An 18357-nucleotide genomic window follows, 5' to 3' on the forward strand; every position below is an offset into this window, starting at 1 on the left:
ACATTACTCGAATGTTAATTGTTATTGAACCAGTTATTTGTCTTCCCAGTTATTATTTTGAACTAATACATTCACTGAGCATGTTGATGGCTCACAACCTCATGATATTTCTATTTTAGGTGTGCGAGATATATAAATTTATTAACAAGTCTATATTTTTGTTCAGAAATCTATTCCTAAAATTGGAATTAGTGATAAATCAAAGCAAGGAGAAGAAAGAAGAAGAATGGTAAATCAATAAATGGAATTAGTGATTCCTATTTGTTTGTAATTAGTTTCAATATTTGGTAATTCCTAAAAACTTAATGTCTCGTAATTATTCATTTTTCCTTTTGGGGAATTATAGTTAAGTAGAACATATAAAAAAATTTAATAATAAATAAACACAAACATGTATGCAGTCACATAATGTTTGAGTTGCACCTTCAGGCCCGTTTGTTTGGGGTTATAAGGAGGGGATTGGGTTTGATAGTGAGGAGGGGATTGAGAATGTGGTATTTGTTTTGTTATTTTCTGATATAAATTATAAATATATATATTTTTATATTTATTTAAAATACGGATTGTTTCATGTCATTATAAATATTCCTTTATTAAATTTTTTATTTAAAAGAATTAATAGAAAAATTAAAATTTGTAATTACATTCTTATATAATAATAAAATTACTACATGAATTTATAATTTTAAACAAATCAATGGGTGCATTTTTAATTTATAGTAATTTTTTTAGGAAATATGCATCCTTTTAAAAAGGTGTACCATATAGTTATGTTATTTTTTTTTTTAATTATGACAAAATTTTTTTTATAGATATAATATTATTTTAATTATGACTCATGAATTTTTTAATTATACCTCGTGTTGTATTTAGTTATGACAATTTTTTTTAATTATGATTAAAAAAATAAAATTATATTATTTTTTTAATTAAAAGGTGTATATGGTTCATTTTTTGAAAGATTTTTTTTATTAATATTATTATTTTTTGGGTTCCCGCCAATTTTAATTCCCGCGTATAAGTAGATATATATATACATATACGGAGTACGAACTTCACAAATCAAGCGCCACTCTTCGACTCTCTCTCTCTCTCTCTCGCTTGTCAATGGCGCTTCAGAAGAAACTTACAGAGTACGAGCTTCAAAGGCTTGAGAACATCAAACGCAACGATGAAATGCTCGCTTCTCTTAAGATCCATTCCAAAATTAACGACTTCTCTGCTTCAACTAAGCGCCAAAGGTCTCTCTCTGTCTTACATTTTTTTTTAATACATATTTTAAAGATCTACTAAACTCTCTCTCTATTTCTCTCTCTAGAGCTCAAACCAAGTCTTACAAAGTTAGTCCGGAGAAGAAATCGAAAATCGAAACCCCAATTTTCATTCGGCGTTCGCTACGGACCAAAGGAATGCCACCTGATGCCACCACTGCGCACGATTTTGATGAAACCCTAACTATGACCCCCAAATCAAACCCTAAATATGAGTCCACAGGTCCTATTACCATCGGTGATGCGTTTTGCGGTTACGCCTCTCACCAACAAAAATTCACTGAAAAAATCATGGGTGTTTTGAAAAAAGCCCAATTGTGTTGCGGTCATGACTCGAGGGAGGAAATTGAAGGGGGTTCCGGCAATTCGATGGCTCGTGTGAATGAAAATGTCAATTTTGGCTACCCAATTCGGGTTCGGGGTTGTGTTGATTTGGAATCAATGGGGTTGGAACCAGAAAATATAGCTAGGGTTGTGCCAGGGAGAATACTAGTGTTGAGATTCTTTCCATCTACGGATATGAAATTGATTGCTGTGGGAAACAAGTTTGGGAATGTTGGATTTTGGGATTTTGATGCTGAAAATGCGGATGGAGATGGGATTTATCTGTACCGCCCTCATCCAGGGCCGGTTTCGGGGATTGTAATTCAACCATTTTCCATTTCAAAGGTATTACTTTTGCAATTTATTTAAAGTTTATGTTTTTTGCCCTATGAAGAAGTAAATATAGTATGTGCATGTGCATGTGCAATTATCCCCTTTAATTGCTTCATTTTACGTTTATTTTGCAACAACCAGTTATTGTATCTCATTTGTTGGTAGTTACATGACTCAACCTGGCTTGTGCATTCCTCTGTTTGTATATCAATGTGTATGTAGGTATATACTAGCTGCTATGATGGATTTATCCGATTGATGGATGTCGAGAAAGAAATATTTGATCTGGTTTATTCCAGTGATCATGCTATATTTTCTATTTCTCAACGAACAAATGATACAAAGTCCTTGTATTTTAGCGAGGGTCATGGAGTTCTCAATATTTGGGATGAGAGGGCAGGAAAATCTTCAGCTTCGTGGATTTTGCATGAAGATAGAATCAACACTATAGATTTCAATTCGGAAAACACTGACATCATGGCAACGAGCTCCACAGATGGAACTGCTTGCATTTGGGATTTGAGAAATATTGATGCAGATAAGCGGAAATGTTTGAAGATGGTTAACCATAAAAGGGCTGTGCATTCTGCTTACTTTTCACCATCTGGAAGCTATCTAGCCACAACAAGGTATGTAACGTTTTTGGGACTGGTTATGTTGTTTGTGGCTCTCAGTAAGTATCTTGATAGAAATGATGTGAGACTGAGCAATATATTCTATATTTTCTTTCTGTGGGATGTTGACTATAGTGATTAGGTGTAACGATCCGGATCATTGCAACATTGTGAAGTGAAAACAATATTTAATTGCTTCTTCTATCAATTTTTTTTTATATATATATATATATAAAGCACTAGAATTGTTAAGCATCTAATAAATTATGTCTTTTAAAATTACAAGTTACAATTTTCTCCAAATATTAAATAATACAAAATAACACCAAAAATTCGGTAATCAATGATTAATCTAGTAATCCGAAATTGTATTGGTTTTCATTACAAATCAACAAACAAATTCATTGTTGGGATAAGCTTGACAGCTCAGTAAGTCACCAACTACCACTGCTAGTTGGAGATCAAGTAGCAGAAAATAATAAAAAAGGAAGAAATATGTTTTTTTGATGAATGAAATGATTTACTTGCGAGGTAGATTAATGGCTGAACTAACAGCGTAACAATATATCTTATTAAAGAAGGCAATAAAATAATCCAATGATAAAGTCAAATTTATTTGTTGAAAGCAATGGCTTGATGTCCAATGGTATGATAATTCAATCATCAGAACTCAAGCCTTAGCAACTACAGCCACATTAGCTGATAACAAGACCCAGAACCACACATAAGCCTGTGGTAAAGCTCCAGAAGAAACTAGTTTGCCAACTTTTAACCCTCATTGGCTAGAGTCTACATCATAGTAAGACAAGACTCAAGTACTAAATTTTGTACATGATCTTACTTTGAAGTACAAAACATTTTGATATCCTTGACATAAATATTTTGATACAAGCAATCACAATAATTAAATAATATCACTCAGAATTATTTCATACTTGAGAGGGTGATTTATGGTTTGGAATTGGGCCGAGGCAACGGCCGAGCAGGAAGAGAGCCCAACCATGCATGGGGCCGAGATGATCGATTATCCGCTCGGAGATGGGTTGCCAGAACTTGGCCCGGGTAGGAATTGGGCCAAGTGTGTGCCGCCCCGGACCGAAAAGAAGCTCGGCAAGGCAGTGCTCGGTTGGACCGAGCTGCTTGATCAGGGGATGGCTGAAGCCAGACAAGCTGAGTGACCGGCGCCCGGAAAGGCGTGGTCAACCGAGGAAACAGTTTGATCGGCAGGAAGGCCGACCACAGGAGGTGCCCCGAGCTCGGTTTTGTCGAGATGCCGCCTAGCCCGGTCCTCCCTGGGCCTAGCCCGGTCCTCCCTGGGCCTAGCCAGTGAAGTGCTTGGGTATGAAGCACAGCACGACCGTGGATAGAGAAGCTCGGCTGCCGAGCTCAAACTGAGCGTAGGCAGTTGGGATTAGGTGACGTTCAGCAAGGTTTATGCTGACAGATGGGATAGCAGAGCCACGTGTCGGGAGATGACTGGAGTGGATATGAGACGCAGAGGGTATATAAGCATGTCTGTGCCCCCATACGCGGACAGATGAACACTTTGTAAGGAATTTCTTACACTCAAACACCTCTCTCTCTCTTTCTCTCTATCCTAAGGTGTGTGCTAACTTGATCGTCGGAGGGTTTTTCCGGCCAAACACCGCCGGGTAGCTCACCATTGTTTGCGCGCAGGTGATCGGACATAAACGGAGCTCGGAAGAAAGGAGTACGGGCTTGTCGGAATATTTGCTCCCCGTACAATTGGCGCCGTCTGTGGGAAACTTGACAGACAAAACCTTGTCTTCCAGGTTCATCTGATCGCCGTCCATGGCGAACAACGATGAGTTTCCGTTGTCTGCCATAGATGGAGCTACCCCGGAGTTCACCCGAAGGAGAGAAGGCCCTCCCGCCATCCATCCAATGGCGGACTTGGGGACGCCCACCGGAGGCCAGTCAGGAGATGCGCGGGATAAGCGCGAAAGAAGTCATGGACATTCACGGAGTCCAGACGGTCACCGGCGGAGGAGAGACTCACACGCCAGACGTCTGAAAAATAAGTTGAGGGATCAAGACGCTGTCATCCGGCGAATGGCGGCGGAGATGGAGGATCTGAAGCGGCATGTCAAAGGGAAGGGTGTAGCTGGAGTGGGAGACCACAGTGAGCGCACCCCATCCCGTCGTTCAGGCGGTCAGAGTCAGCGACGTACTCAGTCCATATCTATTACCAGAAGTTACCAGGTTGGTGATTCCGACGCGCATGCAGAAAAGTCTAGCGCGCAAGACAGCACCTACAAATCCTCACGTCCGGCGACGACGTTAAGGTACTCTTACTCTGCTCAGTCAGAGGATTTACGGGCAGTCTTAAAGGAGCGGGCTCGTCGGCGCGAAGCCTAGAGAATACCTACTTTCCAACGGCTATCCTACGGGGTTCACGCCAGCGAGGAGGTCGGAATGCCTCCACCCCGCCAAGCAGTGTCACTCTTTGAAGATACGGACTTGGCTAGGCTGAGTGCCACCCCTTTTTCCTTGGAAATAGAAACAACACCGCTTCCGACAGGCTTTCACCAGCCTAAGTTCACACTTTACGACGGATAAACCGATCTATATATGCATGTGAGCCACTTCCGACAGGTTATGGCCGGACATAGGCGCAATGACGGACTTATGTGCCTAATCTTCCCGTCAAGTTTAGGCGAGCTGGGCTTAAAGTGGTTCGAGAGGTTGCCGGAAGGGAGCATACAAAGGTGGCATCAGCTGGCCGAGGCGTTTGTTACACGCTTCAAAACCAACACAAAGACACCAAAGGAAGTCGATCATTTGCTAAGTGTCAAGATGGAACCGAGCGACACACTGAAGGTATACAACTCAAGGTACTGGGAAACTTTCAACGAGATCTTGGACTGCCCGGTCAACCTTGCAATCACGCAATACAAGCGTGGTCTCCTGGTCAGACATAGACTGCGGGACTCGTTTACCATGCACCAGTTGACCTCCATGGGCCAGCTCATGCAGCGCATCAATGAACACATCCGAGTAGAGGATGACGCGTCAGCTTCTACTGTGAAGGCCACTCCGGTAGCAACAGACAAGAAGACAGCAGGCAAAGTGCACGCAGTTGGGCAAGAGTCCAGCCGCTCAAGTGACCGAGCAGAGGAATCGGACTGTGGCTCGAACCGTAAAAACCGGGGTAGAGGACGTCGGAATGACCGGGATGACTACCCTCGAGATGACATAGCGGACGCAAACAGAAGGATGAAGGCAAGGATTGGCATAATCACGGTCTTCAAGATTCCAATCTATCGCATACTTAGTGAAATCTGAGACGAGGAGTATGTCCGGTTTCCTGCTAAGTTGGGCGATGGACAAAAGGGCTACAATCCGCGGTATCGTTGCACATTCCACTGGGAGAGAGGCCACCGGACTGAGGATTGTTTGCCTTTGAGGCAACACTTAGAAGAGCTGGTTGCGGCCGGGCATCTAGACCTTTACATTGATGGCGGCGTGAAGCTGAATCAGGCTCCGGTCGATCCCAGGGGACAGCATGACCGAGACGCACCACCACAGGGAGTTATTAATGTCATCCACGGCATCGTGGAACCGGAGCGTGTTTGCGAACTCCGGGGCATGATAAAAAAGGCAGAGCATATGAGGGAAGTTTTGTCGGTACAGCCTGCCATCAAAAGGGGGAAGACTGAATAAAAAGACGTGATTAGTTTCACCTCAAGGGATCTAGAGCGTATCCAGACGCCGCACAACGATGCCCTAGTAGTAACACTACGCGTCAAGGACTTTGATGTTAAGCGGATCTTGATCGATCAGGGAAGCTCGGTCGAGATCATGTACTATGATGTGTTCAAGCAGCTTAAACTCCGGGAGACAGACTTGGCTCCGGCAACTTCGCCACTGGTTGGATTCAACTCGCAACCGGAGTGGCCCTTGGGAAAGATTATCCTGCCGGTCAAAGCGGGATCCGTGGTCAATCAAGTGGAGTTTTGGGTGCTACAAGTGCCTTCGACGTACAACCTTATCTTTGGAAGGGGATGGCTTCACGCTATGCAAGCCGTAGCGTCGACCTACCATCAGGTGATGAGATTCCCCTCGGCAATGGGGGCAATCGAGGAGATTTGGGGTGATCAGGTCATGTCCAAGCAGTGCTTCGTGGCGGTCAACGGGAGCCGGGCTGCCAAAGGATTCGTTCAAATGATTGAGGGACCGAAGGACCAGGATGTCTTGGATGATGTGGGCACCAAGGCCGAAGACAAGGCAGTTGAGGAATTGGTCGAGGTGCGAATTGATACAGAACAGCCGGACAAGTTCTTCTTGCTCGGTTCAAGTCTCACGGTCGTAGAGAGGACCGCGATGGTTGAATTTTTGATGACCAACATCGAAGTCTTCGCGTGGTCGCCTTATGACATGCCTGGCCTCGACCCAAGTTTTGTCTGCCATCACCTCAATGTTTTCCCTGGAGCAAAGCCAGTCATCCAGCGAACAAGGAGATCGGCACTACACCACGCCGAGGTAGTTGCAGAGGAGGTGAAAAACCTGCTTGAGGCACGAGCAATTCAGGAGGTACACTACCCTCGGTGGATTTCCAACACAGTGGTGGTACTGAAAAAGAATGGAAAGTGGGGAGTTTGTGTCGATTATAAGACAGTCAACCAAGCTTGTCCCAAAGATAGTTTCCCTTTGCCGCGAATTGACCAGCTCGTGGACTTGACAGCTGGACATAATAGGCTCAGTTTCTTGGATGCCTACCGCGGCTACCACCAGATCGCTATGCATGGGCCTGACCGAGAGATCACTTCTTTCACGACTCCAAGGGGACTCTTCTGCTACCGAGTCATGCCTTTTGGTTTGAAAAACGCCGGCGCAACCTTTCAGAGGATGGTGACCAAAATGTTTGCTCCTTTGCTTGGCCGGACAATGGAGGCTTACATCGATGATATAGTGATAAAGAGCCGACATGAAGCAAACCATTTATCCAACTTAGCCGCGATGTTTGCCATCCTAAAGAAGCACAAGCTGCCCTTGAATGCGTCAAAGTGTGCCTTTGGCGTGGGATCCGAAATTTTTTTGGGATTCTTAGTCATGAACCGAGGCATCGAAGCAGACCCTACTCAGATCAAAGCCGTGCAAGAATTGAAATAGCCCAGCTTGGCTAAGGACGTGCAGCATTTGGCCGGGATGGCCGCCGCGCTTAATCGGTTTATAAGCCGGTCATCAGATCGCTGCCGCCCTTTCTTTCAAGCATTGAAGTTAAAGTTCTCGTGGGACGCAGAGTGTGACCAAGCTTTGGCCGAGCTCAAGGAATATCTGTCTACTCCGCCACTGTTGGTTACACCAAAGCCGGGAGAGGAACTTTACCTTTACCTTGCCGTTTCCCAGCACGTGGTCAGTGCGGTGCTAGTCCGTGCTGAAGGAATCAAGCATTTCCCAATTTTTTATGTCAGCAAGACCTTGCTGCCGGCTGAGACGAGATATTTGCCGCTGGAAAAGCTTGCGTTGGCATTGATGATGGCTTCAAGGAAGTTGGCGCATTATTTTCACGCCCATACCGTCATCGTCTTGACCGAGTTCCCCCTCAAAGCCTTATTCGAACGGGCAGACTTCTCCGGTCGGATTCTTAAGTGGGCGGTCGAGTTGGGACAGTTTGATGTAAAGTTCCAGCCGCGCATTGCTATCAAAGCTCAGACTTTGGCCGACTTCGTCGCCGAGTTCTCACCTGGCACTCATCCGGTGTGCCTGGTCGATATTACCGTGGCAGATGATGAGGTGCACGCAAGACCATCCGAGATACAACGAGTTGGTGGGAGTAGCGACGCGGAGTTTGCGCGCACCAGTGAAGCACCCTCAGTTTGCACGGTTATACCACCCGGTGATGCGATGACGGAGTTGAGTATCACCGACCCATCCACTCTGTTCGGTCCCGCATCACCAAGGGGGGAAGAAATCGAACCACACAGCTCAGGACCTGCGGCCGGCGTAACACCGCAACCTGATGATTCGCCTACGGACTTGAGCATTACAGATCGACTTGCTGAGTCCGGTGCCGAATCATCAAGGGGGGAAGGAATGGACCCACACAGCTCAGAACCTGCGGCGAGCTTAACACCGCCACCTGATGATTCGCCCACGGACTTGAGCATTATAGAACAACTTGCTGAGTCCGGTGCCGAATCACCAAGGGGGACTGAATGGGAACCGGTCAACACAGAACTTGAAACCGCACAGCCAAGCAGTGGTGATCCCACTGCCCTTCGCAACTCTCAGGACCCATCAGACTGCTGGAAGCTTTTTGTGGGGGAAATGTGGAAACTTTTTGTTGATGGAGCGTCCAATCGTCATGGTGCCGGCCTAGGTATCGTTCTTATCTTCCCGGATGGCCTAACCATTGAACACTCTATCACGCTTGGCTTCCCAGCATCTAACAACGAGGCTGAGTACGAGGCACTTCTCGCCGGGCTCAAGAGCGCAATCCAAATGAAGGCTGCCGAGCTCCTGGTGTACAGTGATTCCCAGCTTGTGGTTAACCAAGTCTCTGGGATTTATGAAGCAAAGGCCGACAAGATGGCGAAGTACCAAGCTCTGGTCAGGGAACATATCAAGCAGTTTGAGGCAATCAGAGTCCAACAGATTGGCCGGGAAGAAAATAGCCGAGCTGATGAACTGGCCGGTCTCGCTTCCATGGTAGATAGTACGTCTCCAAACCCCCTGTTAATTGACTTTCTTCCGCGGCCAAGCATTGAAGACACCGGGCAGACGGATGTACTCTGCGCCGCGCTAGGTCCTTCCTGGATGGACCCCTTGATCTTGTTCCTCAGAGACCGGACTCTTCTAACTGACAAGAAAGACGCACACAAAATCCGGGTGAAGTCAGAGCGGTTTTTGCTCTCTCCATCTGGCGGGTTGTATAAGAAGTCCTTCACTGGTCCTTATCTAAAGTGCGTGCACCCGAATAGTGTGGAGGCCTTCTTGTACGAAATTCATGAAGGCATTTGTGGCAGCCACATAGGAGGCAGGTCCTTGGCCTACCGAGCTATCTCGTAGGGATACTGGTGGCCATGCATGCAGGCAGACGCACAAAAGTACGTCCGCCGGTGCAAAAAATGCCAGAAATTCGCCCATCAGATCCATCAGCCTGCTAGGGAACTTCTTCCCCTCACCAGTCCTTGGCCCTTCGCCACGTGGGGGCTAGATATAGTAGGACCACTGCCAACAGCACCGGGCAACCGGAAATTCTTCATCGCGGCCACAGATTACTTCACGAAATGGGTTGAAGTTGAGCCCTTGGCAACCATCAAAGAGAAAGACGTGAAGCGGTTTGTCTGGCAGAACGTGGTCACGCGGTTTGGCGTCCCCAAGATCTTGATCTCTGACAACGGCACCCAGTTTGATGGTCGCCTATTCAGAGGATTTTGCGAAGATTTGAAGATAGAATTCTACAACTCCACCCCGGCTTACCCGCAGTCCAATGGTCAAGCCGGGGCATCAAACAAGACTATACTGGATAGGTTGAAGAAACGGCTGGAGAAGGCAAAGGGAAAATGGGCCGAGGAATTACCCAGCGTCCTTTGGGCATACCGAACAACCCCGCGACGTTCTACCGAGGAAACTCCATATGCTTTGGCTTATGGCATGGAGGCGGTCATACCCCTGGAAGTTGGCATGCCCACCCTAAGAAGCGAGAGTTTCGAGCCCAAACTGAATGCCGAGGCTATTGCCTTGGAGTTGGACCTAGTGGAAGAGCGTCGGGAGAAGGCCCTCATCCATGTGGCCGCCTACCAACAAGAGCTCTCCAAGAAATACAACAAGATGGTGCACCCCAGACCATTCAAGATTGGTGATTGGGTTTTGAGGAAGGTTATGGGCAACACCCTGGTGCCAGGAGAAGGCAAACTAGGGGCAAATTGGGAAGGACCCTACAAGATCACCGGTCTGGCGGGCAAGGGGGCTTACCACTTGAAGGATTTAGAGGGAAGAGCAATACCTCGGCCATGGAATGCGGCCAACTTAAAACTGTATTATTTTTAAGCTTTTGCTTTCTTTTCTTGTGTAAAGAAATTTTTTGGCTTGCATTGCAGAATGTAATTCTTTTTGTCAATTTATAGAAGTAATTTTGCTTTAGCACTTGGACTGTTGTTTTAATGTTAAGGACCGAGATGATTTACTCCGGTTGGAAGAGTTGGTGTTTCGTCCAATTTCGGATTCCCAACCGAGATTATTTACTCCGGTTGGAAGAGTTGGTGTTTCGTCCAACTTCGGATTCCCAACCGAGATTATTTACTCCGGTTGGATGAGTTGGTGTTTTGTCCAACTTCGGATTCCCAACCGAGATGATTTACTCCGGTTGGATGAGTTGGTGTTTTGTCCAACTTCGGATTCCCAACCGAGATGATTTACTCTGGTTGGATGAGTTGGTGTTTTGTCCAACTTCGGATTCCTAACCGAGATGATTTACTCCGGTTGGAAGAGTTGGTGTTTTGTCCAACTTCGGATTCTCAACCGAGATGATTTACTCCGGTTGGAAGAGTTGGTGTTTTGTCCAACTTCGGATTCCCAACCGAGATGATCTAATCCGGTTGGAAGTGTTGATGGTTTGTTCAACTTTGTTATTACCAATCGAGATGGTTATTTCGGTTTATGAATTTATTGTTTTGTTCTACTTAAGTACTTCAATCGAGTTATGAATTCCGGTTGACGAGGTGTTTTGTTCAAACAATGATTTATACCGAGATGTTTTGCTGAAGATGGAATTGATGACAACCGTGCAAACACTTGGCAAAATTTGAATTTTTCATTGACAAGAAAATCAATACAAAAGGTGAGGATAGAGCCCGGTTACATCAGAAGCGTTGAAAGCAAAAATACAAAAAAAAAGAAAAGAAAACTAAACTAAGGGGGAGAGATTGGTAAACTCGTCCTCGCCGGCATCAAGGTTGATGGTTGGACTTATGTCTTGGGCACCGGGCTCGTCATTGCCGGGCTGCTCTTGCACCTCGGCCTCTTCTGCCTCAGATTCTGTCTCACCGTCTCCCTCTTCAAGCCCTTTCTCGGCCTCAGCTTGCAAAGCGCTGAAGACGTCGTTTGCATAAGGCACGAGGTAGACCGGTAGCGAAGCTGGAGGAGGGTTGGCAAATACGTCGGTGTCAGAGCCCTGGCCGAGGTGTTCGCAGGCGGACTTCCAGCCAGCCTTGAAGTAGATGTCTTGTGTTGCAAAGACTTGCTTCTTGTAGCTCTGTTCGGCTTCGTTAAAGCCGGCGTTGTTAGCAGCCTGGCAAGCTTTCTTCTTCGATTTTTTGAGCGCGTCTACCTCGGTCTGGAGCTTATCCCGTTTTTTCTCGGCCGCATCAAGCTGACCGAGCAGTCTGTTGTTGTCGGCGTTGGCCATCTCAAGTGAAGACTTTGCCCGGCCGAGCTCGGCTTGGAGGCTCTCGACCTGGCTGGCGGTGTCATTGGCCTTTTGCCGAAGTCTATGGATGCGCTCCAAAACCATATGTTGTTTTTGAATGGCCTGCAAGAAGCAAAGTTGATTAGAAATGGAACCGGGCAAACACTTATGCAAATTTTAGAGGTACACTGACTTACCCTAGCCATGGACTTCACTGATGATTTCACCAACCGAGTGTCAGGGACGTGGTCGCTGCCGACCACGTCGCTCGGTAGAAGAAGAGCTTTGGAGAGATCGAAGGCGAGCAAATGCTCTTTGTCGCCCTTGATCGAAGCCGTGGCCGGGATGTCTTGTCCCCTGTGCTTCAGCTGTGGTCGCCAGGCCGGCACAGGGACAGGAACGTCAGTTGGATGTTCGGTTGTCAGCTCAGCTACGAGCTCGGCAGAGGGATCTGCCCGTGGTCTTTTTCCAGCCCGGCGTGTTTCTCTGCTAGACTGCCCGACAGCTGGAGAAGCTAAGGCAACCACAGCGGCACTTGATTGACCGGCAGCCGGGGAGCGGGTGACAACGCTCGGTATCTCGGCCGAGGTTGCGGTGAGAAGGTTTTTGATTCGACTTCTTTTGGCCATTTCTTGCTCGTCTGTTAATCGGATTAAGGGGACGTCAGGAAGGGTAGGGTCTGGAGGTGGCGAAGGAGCGCGGAGGAAGTCAGTTACTCTGCTCCGGCGCGGAGCAGAATACCTGTAGGTCGGGGTGTAGCCGAGTAAATCGTTGCAATCTCGGTGGGAATACCGAAGCACGGTCCGAATTGCTTCGACGTTGGGAAATTGATAGTTGGCTTGCAAGGCTTGGATTGCTGCAAAAGAAATAGGAAAACCGGTTAGTTACAAAGTAAAGAGTTAGGCTAACCGAGCAAGTTTGAGCGGCTTACATGAAGAACCGAAGTCCTTGTTTATAAACCAGCCCGGCACCTCGGCTGTTTCGTAATTGCCCGACACCCAGAAAAAATCGTCGTCGTGCAGATCTTTATCTGGGGTGCCGGTTACAATTTTTTCCTTGCCCGGTCTTATCTTCAAGTAATAAGCTAGGCCGTCACCGGTGTTGCCCATTGTGTATTGCCTCAATATCTCGGCTAAACCTAAGTTGGTGCCTAGCCGATTGTTCAGTTCATGAACGCCGTTGATAATTCTATAAGTATTGGTGGACACTTGTGTGAGTGCCAGCCCGGTGCGGCGGAGGAATTCGGTGATAAGTGGGTTGAGCGGGAAACGGAGGCCCCCTTCGACAATTGAGAGCACGGTGAAGGGGCATTGGTCTAGTCTGCCCCAGGGTGTTGTCTCCTCTTCAGCCAGTTCGAGATGGACGTCGGCCGGGATGCCGTACTCTCTGAAAGCAGCTAGCGTGACCGGAGTATCCACTAGGAAGCGGAATTTCCCCATTTGTGGCCGGACTGAGGTAGCTCGGCTGAGGTGTTTGGCACAATGGCAATTGTTAATTGCTCGGTCTTGAGAACCTGAGGAATGGACAGTGGTCCCCTTGGACTCTGCAGGAAAAGGAGGGCAAGTGTAAGTGTGAGCGCGGTCGCGCGGAAGGAGCTAGTCTTTAGCTCGGTCGTTAAGGGTGCCAAACCACCTCGGTCTCCTAAGCTAACTAAAGAGCTCGGTCACCCAGGCAAGCCAGATATTAGCCCGGTTGAGCGACCATTTCCTTTTGTTATCTCGGTTTTTGCTGGGGTTAAGACAAACACGTTATTTGCTCGGTTAGAATGGTTTTTTGGATCAAAAGAAGACCAGGAGCCCGGTCCGCCCCAGTTCTTCAGTGTTCTTCAGGAAGATGAAGAACACCAAGAACAGTGGGAGGTTTGGGACGGTTTCTATGGCCTATGCCCTAAGAGCTACGTTTTCGTGCCCTAATGTGTGTAGTATTGAAAAACAAAAACAAAAATGGCAACAAAAGAGGGATCGAAGGTCTTACCAATGAGGGGCAACCGCTTTTTCTTCGAGCACAAACGCAAAGAACGGCAAACGAGGCCAAGGCAAGGATGCTAGAGCTCTGGAGTCGTATAATAGAATGGCAGTAGGAGGAGATGAAGTTTGGGAGGTCCTGTATGTATAGACAAGAGAGAGGCCGCCCAAATTCAAAATTCTGGCAAAAACGGCGGGTTGGCTGCTCGATGACCAATGGCAGCCCGCCACGTGTCCCCATTTATGGCGACGTCAGGACTGAAGCGACGGGTTGAAGAGTCGAAGAGCCAATCGAGCTACTTTCGAAGAAAAGGATGTCAGCCGAGGAGTATAACCGGGCAAGTTTGCAGACAGTTATGTTAACTAGCCTGGTCGCCCTTTGGCATCTTGAAGATTGAAGAAATGTTATCTCGGTCGAAGTGAGTAATCCCAGTCACGCTTTCGCAGACGGAATTAAGGGGCAATTGAGAGGGTGATTTATGATCTGGAATTGGGCCGAGGCAACGGCCGAGCAAGAAGAGAGCCCAACCGTGCATGGGGCCGAGATGATCGACTATCCGCTCAGAGATGGGCTGCCAGAACTTGGCCCGGGTAGGAATTGGGCCAAGTGTGTGCCACCCCGGACCGAAAAGAAGCTCGGCAAGGCAGTGCTCGGTTGGACCGAGCTGCTTGATCAAGGGATGGCTGAAGCCAGACAAGCTGAGTGACCGGCGCCTGGAAAGGCGTGGTCAACCGAGGAAACAGTTTGATTGGCAGGAAGGCCGACCACAGGAGGTGCCCCGGGCTCGGCTTTGTCGAGATGCCGCCTAGCCCGGTCCTCCCTGGGCCTAGCCAGTGAAGTGCTTGGGTATGAAGCACAGCACGGTCGTGGATAGAGAAGCTCGGCTACCGAGCTCAAACTGAGCGCAGGCAGTTGGGATTAGGTGACGTTCAGCAAGGTTTATGCTGACAGATGGGATAGCAGAGCCACGTGTCGGGAGATGACTGGGAGTGGATATGAGACGCAGAGGGTATATAAGCATGTCTGTGCCCCTCATACGCGGACAGATGAACACTTTGTAAGGAATTTCTTACACTCAAACACCTCTGTCTCTCTTTCTCTCTATCCTAAGGTGTGTGCTAACTTGATCGTCGGAGGGTTTTTCCGGCCAAACACCGCCGGGTAGCTCACCATTGTTTGCGCGCAGGTGATCGGACATAAACGGAGCTCGGAAGAAAGGAGTACGGGCTTGCCGGAATATTTGCTCCCCGTACAATACTTTATCCATATTTTAACAAAACACATGGAAAACACAAAGTGGCACTTTTTAGGCAGAACATTGAGGCTGAAACACTAACAGTGGTGGAGGGTCACTTACCTCAAGTGCTAAAAGAATCCCAAAACTAACTTCAAAATACCACGATCTACTTCAATCTCCTAGTCCTAGTAAATATAACACCACATAAATAATTATGGAAGGATTACACTCCAGTGTATGTATTAAAAAAAAAAAATTATAAATACATTAAAAATTGATAATTTTAATTATTAATATTCATAAACTTGACTACTAATCTGTAATTGTTTTTTTAAATTTACACTGATATATAATTTCCCCAATAATTATCAAAGAAAACATTGCCTAATGTGTGTTCATGCAATAATCTAAGTCTAGGATTGTTCATTGTCTACAACAGTCATCTATTCTATCTGCTTCAGGTCTTGCAAATGTACTTAACCCATACCCACTTATAATAATCCAATAACCATTGCTGATTAATATTAATGCCCGTACAGTCACCAGTTTTGTTAAGCAATTTCGTTCATAAGTTCCTTCTTTTTTTTTTTTTTTTTCAACTATGGTTTCTATGATATCCAACCAGCCATATATACATGCAAGTGATATGAATCCCACACAACACGCCTTGGCTCCTTGCTTCTTGCACCGACCCAAGCAAGGTACAAATGTTGCCATCCTCTGCCACCTCAGGCACTTCTCAAGGGTTAATCGCCAAAAACTACCCAAACATCATACATAATCTGTGGGTTCTAGCCAAACCCTAAAGAAATTTAGCCCCAAATTCAAATACAATAAATAATAGAGAGGAGAGGTTGTACTAGAGTTCTTACCTTAAAGAATAAATAGATTGACCTAGTACCAAGAATTGATTCTTCAACCTCTTTTGTTGGAATCCTCAAGAGATCCCCTTCTTTGGATTTTTTGAGAATAACTGTAAAACCTAATGAGGTTATTAACCTAATTTTTTTAAATTACAAAGTTACCCTCTTCATATATTAGTTATATGCATGTCTTGGGTATTACATTAGGTCTTAAGTCATACCATTTCTTTTGAGATCACAAATTAACACTCGAGAGAAAGCTGGTGATGGTACTTTTAAGATGGTGTATAATTTTTGAAGGGGCTTCAACTCAAATATTTTTCTATTTCAAGTATGTATACTCTGAATTCAAGTTAGGATGTTCACAATGTATTATTAAACTTTACTGAAAACCAAAAAAAAAAAAAAAAAGGAAAAAAGAAAAGAAAATTCATATTAGTGATCATCACAACATGAGCTACAATTGTGTTGATACTCAACTTCTAATTGCACTTCGGCTTATTTGCTCTAGGTTCTAGGTAGGTTTTCTCTTTCTATTTACCACCATTTTAATGGAGGTACTAATTAATTGTTAAGAACATATAGTTACTGGTCAACCCTTCCACTTTAGTCATAAAGTATTTGAGTTACCAATTCTTTTTTAGTATATATAGATTATGTTATATGATCAAATCTTATTTTTGTCAAAAATAACTTGCATATCACTGTGGAAGTGGTCATAGGAATTTGTTACTTTGATAATCAGTTTGGTGGCTCACCCTTACTGATCTTTGAGGTTTCTATCTCTTCACAGTATTGATGACAATGTTGGCTTACTGACTGGAGCTAATTTTGAAGACATAACTATGATCAACCATAATAATAAGACAGGCAGATGGATTTCTTCATTCAGGTATAGTTTTTTGTATGTTGTCATGCTGTTGTGATTAGGTCTGGAACAATCAGCTCACTGTTCTTTGGTAAAACTGATTTACACATGCGAGTGTTTTCTCATCTAAACTTAAACTGGATTTATGTGCTTTTGTAACTGATTCACTTTGCAAAATCTACCTTGACTCTGAACTTTTAGATTAGACTCAGAATAGACATCCATGTATAGATTATATAATTAGATATGAATCATTCACATTTTTTTTATGCTGGTGGTTCATAACCGTTTCTATTTAGCCTTACATGTTTGTAATGAAAGAATAAAATGGAAAATGAATCATCATCCTACCCATGCAGATGTATATTATCTCCTATTTGTTTTTAATGTGTTCATGTTCCCACTTTTGTCATGTAGTTGTTAGAATCGACGGTTTGATTCATGATTCATGCATAGATGGATGCGAATCTATAGGTGAATCTATTTTGGAATAGAATTGACAATGAATCTTATGATTCACAATTCGATTAACACTACAATTCTTATGATTCTTGAACTGTCGAGTTGGATAGATTTTGTACCCCTTTTTCCTTTTTCTGAAAATTTCAAAATACAAATTCTAACAGTATTTAGTGTGAAAATAACCAATACTAGTGCATGATTTGTTGTTCTTTTGGTGATTAAAAGATTTAATAGGATAAATTAATCTCGACCGTTTGGATCTTCATTTTAACGCAAGAAATTTGTATATAAAACTTTGTATCTATCTGTGTAAGATGTTATTTATTGCTAATATAGCTTCTTCTTTTGGTTGAAAAAGCAGAGCAATATGGGGTTGGGATGATTCATATCTCTTCATTGGTAATATGAAAAGAGGAGTTGATGTTATCTCCACGGCTAGGAGAGTATGTGTTGCGACTTTACAGAGCCCAAATTTGTCTGCAATTCCATGCCGCTTTGATACACACCCTTACCATATTGGGATGCTTGCAGGAGCCACAAGTGGAGGCCAGGTTTACACATGGACAACAACTTGAGCTTCTCTTTTTCAACCACCATGGTTGTACCTTAACTTCAAATTAACTTGATGAACAATCAATTCAGTTTTTATATGTATGCTACTTCATTTGGTAAGTTTTAAATATATTTATGGTTTTGCCTCCATCTTTTTCTTGCTCAGTCATTTCTGCAAAAATTGTATGTGAACCAGTTTACATAATTGATTTGGCACTAATTCATTTCTAACTGAAAAACATTAATGAGGTGACTCTGTGTATTGCCATTCAATATACCACATTAGCTAAATTACTCTATTTTTTAAAATTTATTACTTATAATCATTATGGGTTTTATATCATCACTTAAGGTGTCTCTCTAAAGTTAGTTAACTCCATAAATTTGGAGTAATTTGCAGTGAAATTAGAGTGATTGTGCTGGGGGGGGGGGGGAGGAGTAATGATTTTGAAATTCCTAGATCTATTACTACGAAAAAATAGAAAGAAGAAAGAA

At 44.9% G+C, this 18357-nt stretch overlaps 1 protein-coding gene across 1 annotated transcript; it reads left to right on the plus strand.

The window, feature by feature from the left end:
- The first annotated feature begins 1049 nt into the window (after positions 1-1049).
- LOC114298143 (uncharacterized) lies at positions 1050-18009 on the plus strand. The gene is made up of 5 exons (XM_028242646.2): positions 1050-1241; positions 1319-1940; positions 2151-2557; positions 16774-16872; positions 17672-18009. The coding sequence occupies exons 1-5, from the start codon at positions 1108-1110 to the stop codon at positions 17883-17885; spliced, it is 1476 nt and encodes a 491-aa protein (XP_028098447.2). The 5' UTR covers positions 1050-1107; the 3' UTR covers positions 17886-18009.
- Positions 18010-18357: the final 348 nt, after the last annotated feature.

The sequence above is a fragment of the Camellia sinensis genome, chromosome 4, assembly GCF_055761805.1.
Source record: "Camellia sinensis isolate YWXY chromosome 4, ASM5576180v1, whole genome shotgun sequence".
NCBI classification, from domain to species: Eukaryota; Viridiplantae; Streptophyta; class Magnoliopsida; order Ericales; family Theaceae; genus Camellia; species Camellia sinensis.

What these genes read in the sequence shown, in the direction of transcription:
- LOC114298143 (XM_028242646.2), top strand. Translation starts at nt 1,108, where the DNA reads ATGGCGCTTCAGAAGAAACTTACAGAGTACGAGCTTCAAAGGCTTGAG. An exon ending in GCTTCAACTAAGCGCCAAAG is followed by an intron (nt 1,242 to 1,318) that starts GTCTCTCTCTGT and finishes TTCTCTCTCTAG; the next exon opens with AGCTCAAACCAAGTCTTACA. An exon ending in AACCATTTTCCATTTCAAAG is followed by an intron (nt 1,941 to 2,150) that starts GTATTACTTTTG and finishes ATGTGTATGTAG; the next exon opens with GTATATACTAGCTGCTATGA.